Here is a 14,299-nt window from a genome sequence, read left to right as displayed (position 1 = left end):
ACCAAAAACGAAAATAAATAAATATATAAACCAAATATAAAAGTATACATATAATGATAATTGGCTTATAAATAAACTATTAAAAACATACATATATATGTATAATGATAAAGTAAAAAAAACTAAATAAAGATAATTACAATATATATATATATATATAGTAATAATATGCTTACAAGTAAAATATTTTAAAAAAAGTATATGTATATATAAAAATAATAAATATAGTATTAAAAATAACCAAATGAATATAAATAAATAAATAAATATATGTATATATAATAATAATATATAGTGTAAAAAATCAATTGAAAATCATTTAAAAAATATACGTATATATATTTATATAATGACAATAATGTAAATAATAAATAAATAAAAATATCTATACAATAAATAAAAGGACTAATATAAAGAAAAATAAAGATTGGGCCAAATTTGAAAGACAATTAACGTTGATATTACACATTAGGGGGACAAAAAATGAATACGCCTCAGGGTAGATCTAGGTTCAAAACTTCGAAACCCCACCCATTTTTGGTCATCGACGCAACTCACGTTTTGGGTTATTCGAACCAAATCTCCAAAAAATAACGTGCACATGCGAGAAATGAACGAATCAAAAAAATGCTACCTTTTATTTCCTTTTCGAATCGTTTACAATAGCTTTGCCTTTGTATTTTCCGTGTTTTCCTCTGTATTTTGTCTGTAAATCGTGTGTCACAATAGTGAGTTACAATGGCTATTTATAGTGCTTGTGGATCCTATCTTTGGGAGTTTAAATCATAGTAGAACTCTATCTTATTTTTAGGAGTTTGAATCCTAGCAAAATTCTATCCTATTTTTAGGAGCTTGAATTCTAGTAGAACGAAAAGGTGTGTTGACAGCTGCCCTTCTTTGCCCATAATCGTGTAACGGGGATAGGAAAAAGATTAAAAGACACACTTTTCGTTCGGTGGAGTTGAAAATTGACTCTGATGTTTCAATAACTCCCTGTCGAATTGAGTTACGGATGACTCCTCCGTCGTGAAGCCGAGTTCATCTTGAAATGATATGAAATTGAAGTTGTAGTTCGGAATTTGAATCAGCACGTGGCTTCTCGTTGTCCTTCGGTCTTCTTCTCGGTTTAAAGACCTTGGATCGGAATCGAACTCAGAAATCTTCATTGACATATAGCTTTTGCTTGAAAATGGTTGCTTGTCACTAAGGCACGGTTAACCCAGGTCTTCTTCTCGACTTGAAAACCTCGACCGCAACCGGAAAGTAGTGCGATTGATGTGTCATCGAGCTGAATGGAATCGAACTCGATAATTTTGATGGCAGATAACCCTTCTAGCCTTGAGTTATGCTGTAAATAATGTGCCTTGGAGCTGAGCGTAGTCGAACTCGAAGGTCTTTGTTGACATATACTCTTTCTTTGAGTTAGATATCCTTCGTCGTGAAGTTGAAATCCAATCTAAAGATGGATGATGCTTGTGTGCACGATTCCCTTCTTCGTGAAGTTGAGCCTGAAATTGGATATCCTTCGTCGTGAAGTTGAAATCCAAGTAAGTAGCATTGTTCCGAGTCCAATATCCTCCGTCGTGAAGTTGAAATTGGCTCTGGAACCAGGAAATTATTTGTTGACAACCAGCCGTCCCTTCGTTGTGAAGTTGAACTTGTGTTGTCTCGAGTCCAATATCCTTCGCTGTGAAGTTGAAATTGACTCTGAATGAAATTTTGTTGACAATCAGTCGCCCCTTCGTCGTGAAGTTGGGCTTGTGTTATCTTGAGTCCAAGATCCTTCGCTGAGAAGTTGAAATTGGCTCTGAAATTGGGAAGTTGTTTATTGACAACCAGCTGTCCCTTCGTCGTGAAGTTGAACTTGCGTTGTCTGGAGTCCAATATCCTTCGCTGTGAAGTTGAAATTGGCTCTGAAATTGGGAAATTGTTTATTGACAACCAGCGGTCCCTTCGTCGTGAAGTTGAACTTGCATTGTCTGGAGTCCAATATCCTTCACTGCGAAGTTGAAACTGGCTCTGAAATTGGGAAATTGTTGTTGACAACCAGCCGTCCCTTCGTTGTGAAGTTGAACTTGTGTTGTCTTGATTTCAATATCCTTCACTGTGAAGTTGAAATTGGCTCTGAAATTGAGAAGTTGTTTATTGACAACCAGCGGTCCTTTCGTCGTGAAGTTGAACTTGCGTTGTCTGGAGTCCAATATTCTTCGCTGTAAAGTTGAATTTGGCTCTGAAATTGGGAAATTATTTATTGACAACCAGCGGTCCCTTCGTCGTGAAGTTGAACTTGCGTTGTCTGGAGTCCAATATCCTTCGCTGCGAAGTTGAAACTAGCTCTGAAATTGGGAAATTGTTGTTGACAACCAGCCGTCCCTTCGTTGTGAAATTGAACTTGTGTTGTCTTGATTCCAATATCCTTCACTGTGAAGTTGAAATTGGCTCTGAAATTGAGAAGTTGTTTGTTGACAACCAGCGGTCCATTCGTCGTGAAGTTGAACTTGCGTTGTCTGGAGTCCAATATTCTTCGCTGTAAAGTTGAATTTGGCTCTGAAATTGGGAAATTATTTATTGACAACCAGCGGTCCCTTCGTCGTGAAGTTGAACTTGCGTTGTCTGGAGTCCAATATCCTTCGCTGTGAAGTTGAAATTGGCTCTGAAATTGGGAAATTGTTTATTGACAACCAGCGGTCCCTTCGTCGTGAAGTTGAACTTGCGTTGTCTGGAGTCCAATATCCTTCGTTGTGAAGTTGAAATTGGCTCTGAAATTGGGAAGTTGTTTGTTGGCAACCAGCCGTCCCTTCGTCGTGAAGTTGAACTTGTGTTGTCTCGAGTGGCACGATATCCTCCGTCGTGGAGTTGAAATCGCGGATAACCCATTCATTGTGAAGTTGAGCCTTGACTTGAATATCCTTCGTCGTGAAGTTGAAATCCAAGTATTGTATGTTGCGGGTGGACACAATTCACTTCGCCGTGAAGTTGAAACCGTGGAGACCCCTTTATTGTGAAGTTTGGCTTCGAGCTAGATATCCTTCGTCATGAAATTGAAATACACTCTCGAGTAAATTGTGTTGTTTCGAGAGAAACTTTCAATCTGTCGGTTTGGTCGAAGTGTAGCTTCTTTCTGCTGAGTTAAGAACCAACATGAATCTTTAAAGGTGCTTTTGAATCGAGTATCCTTCGTCTTGAAGTCGAAACTTGACTTTAAAAGCTGCAAAAAATTATGTATGTGGAAAATGATAAATATGATGCTCTAAAATGTATGCATAAGATGCATGTAACATGAATTGGTTATATTTTATCTCCTGAAAAAGGTCTGATAATTTGCATTAGGATGTTGAATCCCCAAATGACCAAAATTGCCCCAATATTTGATGTTGAATCTTCAAAGATGCCTCAAATGTTCCTCATTTCTTGCTTCAGCATTGATTCTGAGCATGAGTTTTGTGTCTAAGAGTCACATGTCATTTACCGAGATCCATTCTAGAGAGACCGTCTTGTTTGAAAAAAAAATGTTTTTTTCCTTTATTTTCAAAGTTCTGAAAATATCAAAAGTTTTGAAAATATTATCCCTTTCACGGTTTTACAATTGAGACGAATCATAAAACTAGAGTTCATTGGATATCAAAGAATTAATTACAATGTTAATTCTTCAATAAATTATAGCTATTTGACAAGTGCCAAGATCAAAGCTATCTTTGGGAAACGGTTGAGTAAGGAAAGGATAAAAAAGTCTCAGGTTATTGTGTTTGGTCAAAGGTTTGGCATTTGATGCTCAAAGGTTTGATGGGGTATCTTGCATGCTCCTCTACTAGAAGTGTTCTCTGACTCCCAACCTTCGTGGTTACACTCGGATTATGCGATGATGTATCAAGGAACTTGTGTGATCGCCTCAGTTGCACAATTTTTATATTCGAGCCGCTTTTTCAGGTTTTCAACTCGAACCCTCCTTTGGTTTCAAGACGTTATTCAGGATTTACGTCTTGAACCCCCTTTGTTATTTTTCTATACCATGCATTAATTACATTGTTTTTTGCAAACAAAGATTAATCCTGATGGGCGGGATGAAATCTGAAGATAGTCTCTTCTGTTTAGAAATCCATGTATGATTAGAATGGACTTTTAAGGCACGTAATGTAGGCCAGGGCTCATGGTTATGAAAGAAAAGGATAAATAGGCCCAAACAAGTGTTATAGGGTTTTAAACCAAGGATCAATTCATTCTGATGCCTTCAATCTTGTCTTGCTCAAAATGTATCTTTCTCTTAATGCTCTATGATCTTCGAGTGAAGTGATTCAATGATTCGGGAATGATTGTGCTTGATCAATCTCATAGTTTGAAGTTTAATGTGTCATTTGTCTTTAGGGAATCTTTGCATGTGCTTTTTGTCCCTTTTTCTTTTTTATTTTTGTTCTTTCTTTTTTTCTTTTGTTTCTCTTTTCTCTTTGTTTTTTCTTCTTCTTTTGCTTCATTTCTTTTTTGTTCTTGATTAGATCTTCGCACTTGCCATTTAGTCCACCTTTGGATCGATGTCTTCACTCATGTGAGCAGATTTCTTCCACCTTGCCCCCCAGTGTGGAGGGTGATCTTTGGTTAGGGTTGAATCAGAAGAAAAAAATACTATAGGCTCAAAAGGGGACACAAGGGATATATATTTTCTCCTGTTGTGAAGGAATAAAGAAAGAAAGCCATTCAACATTTCATACATGTAAGTCTTCACAGAAGAGGTATCCCCAGGGGGATAGATTTTCAGGATTAGTTCTATTCACATGAAAACAATGTAGTTAATGCATGATAGAATTATTTCGGATGAATTCTTCTTCTTCTTTTCCCAGATGTCTCAATGTTCAAGCTCCCCGCGAGATGCCCCAAGTTGTGTCTTTAGAATAACGCTCATGTTCAGATGAACAACTCAATGCCTTGGGTTTTAATGGTATTAAAATGTCGATTTTGAGTCCAAAAAGATAGTGGTGTGATTTTATTGACTCAAAGAAAGGTATGGGTGTATCGAAAAGATAAAGGCAATGTTCAAGAATTTGGTCTTTTTGGTAATGACCATGAGTTATTTTGGGTAAAGAATCGAGGTATTTTATTTTGGGGTTTGAGACAGTATAAGAAATATCTAATCTTGTCATATGTCAAAAATCTGTAATTCTTGAAGAATTAAAAGAATCCTTAATTCATTTAATATTCGAAGAACTAAAAATTAAAATTTGTTCAATTTCTCCACCTTAGGAAGTATTATAAATTCAATCCTTTAAAAGATTAAGCAAACATGAAAGATCAAAGACGTGTTTAAACAAAGCAATCATCTAAGTGCAAATGGTATATGCCATGCCCCTTTCTTCGGCAAGCGCCTTACAATTTTCAGATGAATGTTTGGGGCTTCTTATGTGGCAACTGCAAACAGCTTCAACGTCGTAGTCCTTAGGATATGTGGACTCTTTTTTCAGATCATCCTGACAGGCTTTGTCCTACAATCAGCTGATCAGGTTCCCACTGTATTGATTTCAGCTTTTTCTTTAATTGTTAAAATCTTGCTTCAATGTGGTGTCATGTGGTTAAGACCACTTCATCGAATCCTCCATGACTTAATTTCATGTTAGTGAAAATGCTTAAAAATGTAGATGAAGATGCAAAAATGCAAAATGCAAGAATGCATGAAATGTTCGAGGCATTGATCCAGAAAAGTGTCTATTATTATAAATAATCTTTACTTAGACAAAAATGTTTTATCTTGTAAGAGACGTAAAAATAATCAAAGGTACATTTGGACTAAATCCTCTAGACCCCGAATAGCTTCTAGTAGGTTGACAAGTCTTCTGTCTTCATCTGTCACTGGTTGTATGCCTTGTCGGACCATTCCAGCTTCCCTTGCCAGGCCGTGTAGATGACGAGCTGCCTTCTGTACTTGATCTAGGAAGTCTCGGATGACTGCGTCTCTGGCTTTCACCCTTTGTTGTGCTTGATCCCAACGTAAACGCCACTGTAAACATCCGTCGAAGGGCACTATCTGAAGCTTGCTTGCTTGCTTCTTGAACCCATCTACAATAGCTTCTAACTCAGCTATTGTTTTGCCATCTCTCTCATGTTGTTTCTCCAGACCAGCCATCTGGATTCTCAAGCATTGGTTTTGATGCTGACTGCCTGCTAAGCGCCTCTGGGCAGTCTTCATCTGTTCATTCCAAGCTCTCTCATTCCAGTATTTAGAAGCCACTTCAACTTGGAGTTATCCTTGACTTTATCTTGATACCCCCTTCTCAAGTCTTCGAGCTCTAAACGAACTCTTTTTTGTTCTCTTTCTAGTTTATCTGCTCGATCTTTCTGAGAGTCGGCATCTAGATTCCACTGATAGCGCTCAGCCTCAAGTTCTTTTATCCTCTTCCCCAACTCATTGTTCACAGCTTCAAACTCTGTTTTGGCTATCTCAAGTCCAGAAGGGACATGCCTGAGATGCTCATCCATGGTCAGTATGTCCTCACAGTTTGGCACCGGGGTGTTGTCGTTTTTTCACAATCTTCGCCACTCTAAATAGTCTGGGGTAAGCATGTCTTTAGCAGCCACAATATTCATCCTTAACACTTTCTTCCATGAATCGAAAATCTCTTTGATCCTCTTCTTATAACTGTCACCGTGATACTCAAACTCTGATTTAGCTAGTTCGCATGTTGTTGGGACAAACTAACGTTCCCCATAATGTCTAAGTGCTAACAATGGAGCATACCCAACTGCATCCCAAAGTTCAGATAAGGTCATAGTGTCATAGTCCCCACATTGGAAAAGAACGTCACTGAAGAACAACCAGGGGGCTCTCCAAGTAATATCTCGGTCTTGATAGATGAGTAAAAACTTTCATCCACTTCTCTTTTGAAGTTTTTTTATGCCATTTCATGGTGATGAACTCTCTCAAAGGTGAATACGTAGTGCTAAATCGGCGGTAGGCAACCCCATTATTCTTCCAAAAGTGGTTGTGAATCCAGACTTGAAGGAGCTGAACACATCCAATGAATCTACCTCCGCCAGCTCTTCGGCAATGGTTGAGAGACCGAAAGGTCTCGGCTAAGATAGTTGGTGCTGGGTTGACCCGTTTCGAAAGTTGCTCAAACAGTTCCACCACGGCTGCGTCAATGCATCCCAAAATCTTCGGAAATATGATCAAGCCATACATACCTAGTGCAAAAAAGGTCTATAGTCTTCCATTCATCAGGGTGGTTATTCATTAGTTTCCTTATGTGGATCCACTCAATTCCCTGCCCGTTACCTTTGTTTTAGAGTCGGCCAGTCACCCACTTTTCATCAACTCCTGCAATCTTAGCCAGTCTGTTCTTGAAAGACTGACTCTTGATGTGTTTGATGTAGGCTCGCTCCAGTTTAATGCTTTCACAGTGCAATAGTGTAGTATACTCCTCGATGGTAGGTACCATGTCCTCCTGGTTAAAAGTGAAGCAACTGTATCCCGGGTTCCAGAATCGAACCAAGGCTCTGATTAAGGGCTCATCGGTCTTAACATGAAGCAAAAGTGCAATGTCATCATATCGCTGACTGAAATTCTGTTTCCAATCATTCTTCCAACTGCCCCAGATATCCCGAAGCTTTTGCACGTCGTTCTGCTTTAGGCTAATAAAGGCGTAGCTAACCAATTCTGACACATAGCTTCCTTGAAGACTGTCTCCCTTTTCCTTCTGAGTCTTCTCGGACCATAGTCGTACCTCGGGGTTTTTAATCTCTTGTATTACAATACCTTTATCCATTAATTCAGATTATTTTGTGTAACAAACACCTTTTTAAGGATCAATGGCCTCTTGTTATAATGCAAATGATGAAAACAAAATAAAAGAGGACAAAATAAAAAAAATTAGTGAGGTAAATCAAAATAATAAAATGAAAAATCCTACCCCACATGATATCTACCCGAACATGCTTAGTATTCCTACTCGGACATGATCTCTATCCCGCATGCTAATTTCAAACAAATCCTAACCGCATATTTGTCTAGTTCGCATGCTTTGAACAGAAAGTAAAGCATGAAATAATTCTGGCATCCTAGGGTTTGAAATAAGGTTTTGGGATAGGCTCTAATTCTTCAAAGTCTCCGGGTTAAGGTGCTAAAAAACGGTACCCGAGTTCTCCTTGCTGGTGTCCCATTGGGCTTACCAGACCCTTAGTCCTAAACCCATCACAGACTTATGTGGACTAAGTTAAACTCGAGAGGACACATTCTCTTATGTCTATGCGGAGAATAAATTCACACGAAGATATAAGGTATATGAATCCCGAAGGCTACTTGCTAGGCATATGCAGTGAATAAATTCACACGAATGCGTCGCTTTCACCCCACTTAAAACGGGTTCGGAGCTCGGGTTTAGAGCCTTAGATGAAAAAAGACTTTAAGGGTTGAAATCATTGAGAAAACGGTTAGTACAACTATTTATTCGAAAAAATATAATCAAAAGTAAGCAATAAGGATCGAAATGTTACCTTAAAATTTAAACTTACCCTTTTCGTTAAAAAGACAACTGTAAATTACCTTAGCTTGAATCACTTGAGAATCCTCAGCGGAGTCGCCAAGCTGTCGCAACCGTCTTTCGGTTGGGCCCCGAGATTAGGCTTCGACTGAAAATTGTGGATTGAGAGTCGTCACCGATCATTTATTTAAAAATAAATGGGTTGATTGAATACCCTATCTCTTACCTGATCTGCGTCTTACCAGAAATATGTCGGGCTCAGGAGTCAGTTACGATCAAGGAAGGATTAGCACCCTTGAACCACCCTTTCGGTACTGCGTAATTTTCAGTTGTCTTAATTAAGAAAATTGTAATTTTAAACTAAAAGGTAAAATTTGATCATGAATTACTTACCTCTGATTAATTGACGAAAATACCCTTAAAAAGTCATAAGATGTGTTAGAGGGAAAAAAATGAATAAATGAAAAAATGAAGAATAAAAATAAGTAAAAAAAATAAAGGAATAAAGGAATAAATAAATAAATGAAATATTAATATATATATATATATATATGAGTAAAATAGAAAAATAATAATCATAACAATAATAATAGTAATATGAAAATATAATATAATATAAATCAAAAAAATCAAAACCAAAAATAAATAAATATATAAACCAAATATAAAAGTATACATATAATGATAATTGGCTTATAAATAAACTATTAGAAACATACATATATACGTATAATGATAAAGTAAAAAAAAACTAAATAAAGATAATTACAATATATATATATATAGTAATAATACGCTTATAAGTAAAATATTAAAAAAAAAAGTATATATATATATATATAAATAATAAATATAGTATTAAAAAATAACCAAATGAATATAAATAAATAAAAATATATATGTATATATAATAATAATATATAATGTAAAAAAATCAATTGAAAATCATTTAAAAAAATATACGTATATATATTTATATAATGACAATAATGTAAATAATAAATAAATAAAAATATATATACAATAAATAAAATGACTAATATAAAGAAAAATAAAGATTGGGGCCAAATTTGAAAGACAACTAACATTGATATTACGCATTAGGGTGATAAAAAATGAACACGCCCCAGAGTAGGTCTAGGTTCGAAACTTCGAAACCCCACCTATTTTTTGTCATCGGCGCAACCCACGTTTTGGGTTATTCGAACCAAATCTCAAAAAAATAACGTGCACATACGAGAAATGAACGAATAAAAAAAATGCTACCTTTTATTTCCTTTTCGAATCGTTTACAATAGATTTGCCTTTGTATTTTATGTGTTTTCCTTTGTATTTTGTCTGTAAATCGTGTCACAATAGTGAGTTACAATGGTTATTTATAGTGCTTGTGGATCTTATTTTTAGGAGTTTAAATCATAGTATAACTCTATCCTATTTTTAGGAGTTTGAATCCTAGCAAAATTCTATCATATTTTTAGGAGTTTGAATTCTAGTAGGACGAAAAGGTGTGTTGACACAAACGAACATGAACATAATTTTTTTGTTTATACTCATTTATTTAACTTAACAAGAGAACATAAATGAACGTTATATAAATGGTTCACTAACAGTTCACCGAACGCTCTGTTCACTTACACCCCTATGTATGCATTCTCAATAAGTTAAAAAAATTCTACACATATATTATCTTGTAATTACAAGAAACTATTAAATAAAACTTAAATAAATGAAATAAATAAATTTTTAAATAAAGGATAACAGTTGGATTTGAACTCATACAACCACTCTGTCGTTAAGAGTGTACAAAACTCGACTCTATTTAAAATATTAATCTTTTAGATTTAGTTCGACTCGAAAAAATAGACTCAACTCGAAATAATTTTAAATTCAAGTCTATTTATAAAATAGAACTTGAATAACTCGAATCACAAAATTTTTAATAATTAATGAATTATTTTTTAAGTTTAAATCGAATACCTTAACTTTATATGATATATGTATATTACATATAAAAAAATATAAATATATATATATATAGTTAAAGAGAACCATTTAAATTAAAATCAAATAGTATAATAATATTATAAATATTTATTCTTCAAATTTTATAAATTCAACTATACTAAAAAAAATCAAATAAAAATTAAAATATAACTTATTAACTCAAACAATTTAAATATTTTTATTCGAATTAGCTTAACTCGATTTGAACAAGCGCTCATCCTTAGTGGTTGTATGGAGGCTTCTACTGTATGAAAAGAGGAGAATTGAACAAATTTGAAAGATTTATTTGTTTCTAGTTTTCCCTCTCAACGGGCTTTCACACTGCTGCCGGCTGCCTCTTTTTGTATCACTCATTAGTCATTAGATCCCCATTTCGACATTTTTTCTAGAACGCTTGCAAAGCTGTCTTTCTTTTTGGAGTTCCAACTTGAAGAAAGGGAAACCCTAAAAAAATGGGGGAATCCACGAGAATGATCGATGTGGAGAAGCTGATATCTTACAGCGACGATCTGGTGGAGGTATTGAAGGACAAAAGGGACATTAGCAACGTAACGCAATGTTCCCAGCACTTTAACGATCTCCGCTCGCATTGCGACTCTGATTCCAAAGAGATTTATCGGTTGATTCAAGGTCTCTTTCCTTCTCTACTTCTATTTGTTCCCGCATAAATTAAGAGGAAAAAGGATGACACTAACGGAATATCTTTTTCTTTCCTTCCTTTTTGTTTATGATTTTTTTAAAATGCAGAATATGAAGAAAAGATCGAAGCTTGCAAGAAGAAAACAGAGCAGGCAAAGTCTGAGGTTGCCGATGCTGCTGAAATGGATTATCTGCATAAGGAATTCCAAGAGGAACTGGAAAAAGAACTTCGACTTAAGGAGGAGCTTAGATAAGTATATGCATTTGTTGGAGTTTATCTTTAGATATTATTTAAGGGTTTCATTTATTTATTTGTTAAATCTTCTTTTATAAGAACACGGCTATTAGCAATGAGATAATTGAGCTGGAGCGCCAGAGGGTTTCTATAGAAGAACAGAAGAAAAAGTTAAGGAAATTTGAGCAAGACAAATTCAAAGCACAGTAAGTTCACGAACTCCTATTTACATAGGGATTAATGTTTGGTTGTCATTATACTGGTAGCTGTTCCGTGCATGAATATGTCTCTTAGAAAAATAAGAGAAATATCTTGACTTGAATTTCTGAACTTTGATTTCCATGCATATGCTTCTTGGTCGGATATTGTGGAATTTTCAATTGGTGGGGTATTGCGGGCTGTTTTTCCTAAAAATGTTCCAGCCTTCCTGCCTTATTGTCTTGACTTAGTGTCTTGTGGTTTTAGAGAATGGTGGTGGTCGGTTTGTGTTGCGACGATACAGAGTGTTTGGTTGGCTAAGAGTGTTAACCTTTGAAGGGTATCGAAGGGATTAGTTGTTATTGTTATTCTTGATTAAGTTTAGGTCCTTGCAGCGGATTAATGCAAATGGGATTGGTGATGTTTGATTGAGGAGTCTGTGTGGTGGTCTGAGCCAAGATCTATCTGCTCTGTTGATATATGTTGAAACGAATTTAGGCAAAGAACATGACATAATTATTGAGTTGGATTCAAAGAATGAATTTTAATGTGGAGTGTCAATTTTAATTTCAGACCCTGAGTTTTGGCGTATGTTTTTGTTAAGATTGCAAGGCTATCTCTTCTCTTTGCTCATTCAATTTTGTTATGTATTGATTGAGGGAAGCCAATCTTTTGCTGATGTGTTAGATAAGGGGGGAGTGACTAGAGTATCATTTTAATGCTCGGTAATTCTTCTGCTTGTTTTGTTTGGTGTATTGCTGCAATCTGTTTCATGATATTGCTGCAAACTTTTCTTTCAGTTCTCTTTAATAAATGATTTACTGATTTAGAAAAAATATGTATTTGCATATTATTGACATGACTGCTTGTTGTCTGAAAATAGCAGAGGTTATTTGGAATAACATGTTATGGACCTAATCTATTTTAGCAAAGGCCATTAGTTAATTTCTATTATATGCGCTTTATTTGTTTCCTTGTTTTTTTATTATGCATTTATTTTAGTTTATTTGTTTTCCTTTTAAGAATATATTTCTTCTTTTATGTAATAAGACCCATCTTTATTTTAAGGGACATATGAAATAATATGAGAGGCAGAATTTATATCAAAAACCTTAAAAGGTTAGGGTCTCTCTTTAATGAGCCCTATGGTTTCTGTCTGCCTTTGATGAGCTGAAAGGTTTCAATCTCCCTTCAACGAAAGACTGTACGAAGCAGCATGTTCATGAAAGTATTGCTGAAACCAAACCCGATTGCTATATGAACTTTGTGAAGAAATGGATAAAATAATTGCTGTTAAACAGGATAGAAACTCTACGGTAGATACAAAGATAGACCCATTATATGAACAAAATCAAATCACAGCAGCCTCTACCGGTCTCTTTTCCTTGTGCTGTGCATCAAACTCTTCTAAACCCATCTTAACAAAAATCATGGCATTAACAACCAACATCACTTAACTAATTTATCGACCCTTTCTAAACTTATATCCAACAACACATGTTTTTCTTTAAACCCAATCCAAAAAACGTTCTACTCTATGTCAAAAAATTTTAATGAGTTTAAACTTGCTAATGAATTTTTGCTAATTGTGAATGTTGGTAAGAAGTTTGAAGAGATGTCTTCCATGGCATCGATGAGTGAAAATAAATTTACGGAGGCCCGTGACCCTTACAGGTTTTGACCACTAATAATGGAAGGGACCTTTCGCTAAGTTTATCTTGACTTCGAGCTTGAGGAGACTCTTTCTCCGGGAGGAGTAATGCTGTAGGCCAAAACTATATTAGGGAAGACTGTTAGTTAATTTCGATTATCTCCTTAAGGCTTAGGTGTAATTTTGTTTCTTTCCTTCTTTCTTAATTATGGTTTTATTTTTAGTTGATTTAAGAATAGATTTCCTTTTTTATGTAATAAGACCGGTCTTTATTTAAAGAGACATGAAATAATATAACGGGGAGTAGAATTTATATAAAAATCCCTAAAAGATCTGGGTCTCTCTTTAACAAGTCAAAGTTTTCAGTCACCTTTTAATGAGCCGAAAGGTTTCAATCTCCTTATGACAAAACTGAGCTATCCATCCTATATTTTCTCATTCCAAAAAAGTGTGGTAATGGCTACTGTACTTTCCAAAGTTGTCTTGCTGAGTTAATGTCTGGAGTTTGCAAATGAATCATCATTCTTTGATCTTGCAGGAGGAAGCTTTCGATGTATGCCTCTATAACTAATATTATTCCAGACTTGGAAGATCAGTCCAAAATCTCAGGCCGTATCCTTCTGATAAAATATTATTTTCCTCTTCATCCTGTTTTATTTGTCAAATATCAGTTTTCTTTTCTTTTTCATATTCGAAGGTTTTTTTTTTGGATTTACGAGGTTCCCCTTGATTCAACTTTATCATAGATATAGTGGATAGAGATAAAAAGGTGCTTAAGAAGTTTGAATTTGACCCATCAAAGATGAGTGCTTTTGATGCTTGTGATAGCCTATGGAAGATGATAAATTCCCAATAGCCGTTGCTCATATTTTGTATTGTCATGTAATAGATGATTATGGTTCTTAGAGCCTTTCTTAGCGGAGCAATGTGTGCAAAATGTTGGATGCTTCCATTGCAGCCTTTCTGTTGTTGAAGAATTCAATAGTTTAGAGAGGGTTGTTTCATGTTTGTTGATGATGATTAATCAAATTTCTTTCTAAATTTGAGTTGGCAACCCTAAACCTGCAGATGAAGCTCATGTTAAAAATTCTCCTTATGCATTTGCTGGGG

The 14,299-nt window shown here is 35.3% G+C and overlaps 1 protein-coding gene across 2 annotated transcripts; it reads left to right on the top strand.

Annotated features, from left to right (window-relative positions):
• The first annotated feature begins 10,827 nt into the window (after nt 1–10,827).
• Nucleotides 10,828–14,094, top strand: LOC120188488 (kinetochore protein SPC24 homolog). 2 transcript variants are annotated; one of them, XM_039191910.1, is made up of 5 exons: nt 10,828–11,096; nt 11,214–11,355; nt 11,445–11,546; nt 13,728–13,801; nt 13,942–14,094. In XM_039191910.1, the coding sequence occupies exons 1-5, from the start codon at nt 10,919–10,921 to the stop codon at nt 14,043–14,045; spliced, it is 600 nt and encodes a 199-aa protein (XP_039047841.1). In that variant the 5' UTR covers nt 10,828–10,918; the 3' UTR covers nt 14,046–14,094. The 2 variants fall into 2 exon arrangements, with proteins under 2 accessions (XP_039047841.1, XP_039047835.1); XM_039191904.1 differs by having other exon boundaries at nt 10,829–11,096; nt 13,936–14,093.
• Nucleotides 14,095–14,299: the final 205 nt, after the last annotated feature.

The sequence above is a fragment of the Hibiscus syriacus genome, unplaced genomic scaffold, assembly GCF_006381635.1.
Source record: "Hibiscus syriacus cultivar Baekdansim isolate YM2019G1 unplaced genomic scaffold, ASM638163v2 tig00004046_pilon, whole genome shotgun sequence".
NCBI lineage: Eukaryota > Viridiplantae > Streptophyta > Magnoliopsida > Malvales > Malvaceae > Hibiscus > Hibiscus syriacus.
This window is presented reverse-complemented; position numbering and strand designations above follow the sequence as displayed.

What these genes read in the sequence shown, in the direction of transcription:
- LOC120188488 (XM_039191904.1), top strand. Translation starts at nt 10,919, where the DNA reads ATGGGGGAATCCACGAGAATGATCGATGTGGAGAAGCTGATATCTTAC. An exon ending in GATTTATCGGTTGATTCAAG is followed by an intron (nt 11,097 to 11,213) that starts GTCTCTTTCCTT and finishes TTTAAAATGCAG; the next exon opens with AATATGAAGAAAAGATCGAA. An exon ending in TCAGTCCAAAATCTCAGGCC is followed by an intron (nt 13,802 to 13,935) that starts GTATCCTTCTGA and finishes ACTTTATCATAG; the next exon opens with ATATAGTGGATAGAGATAAA.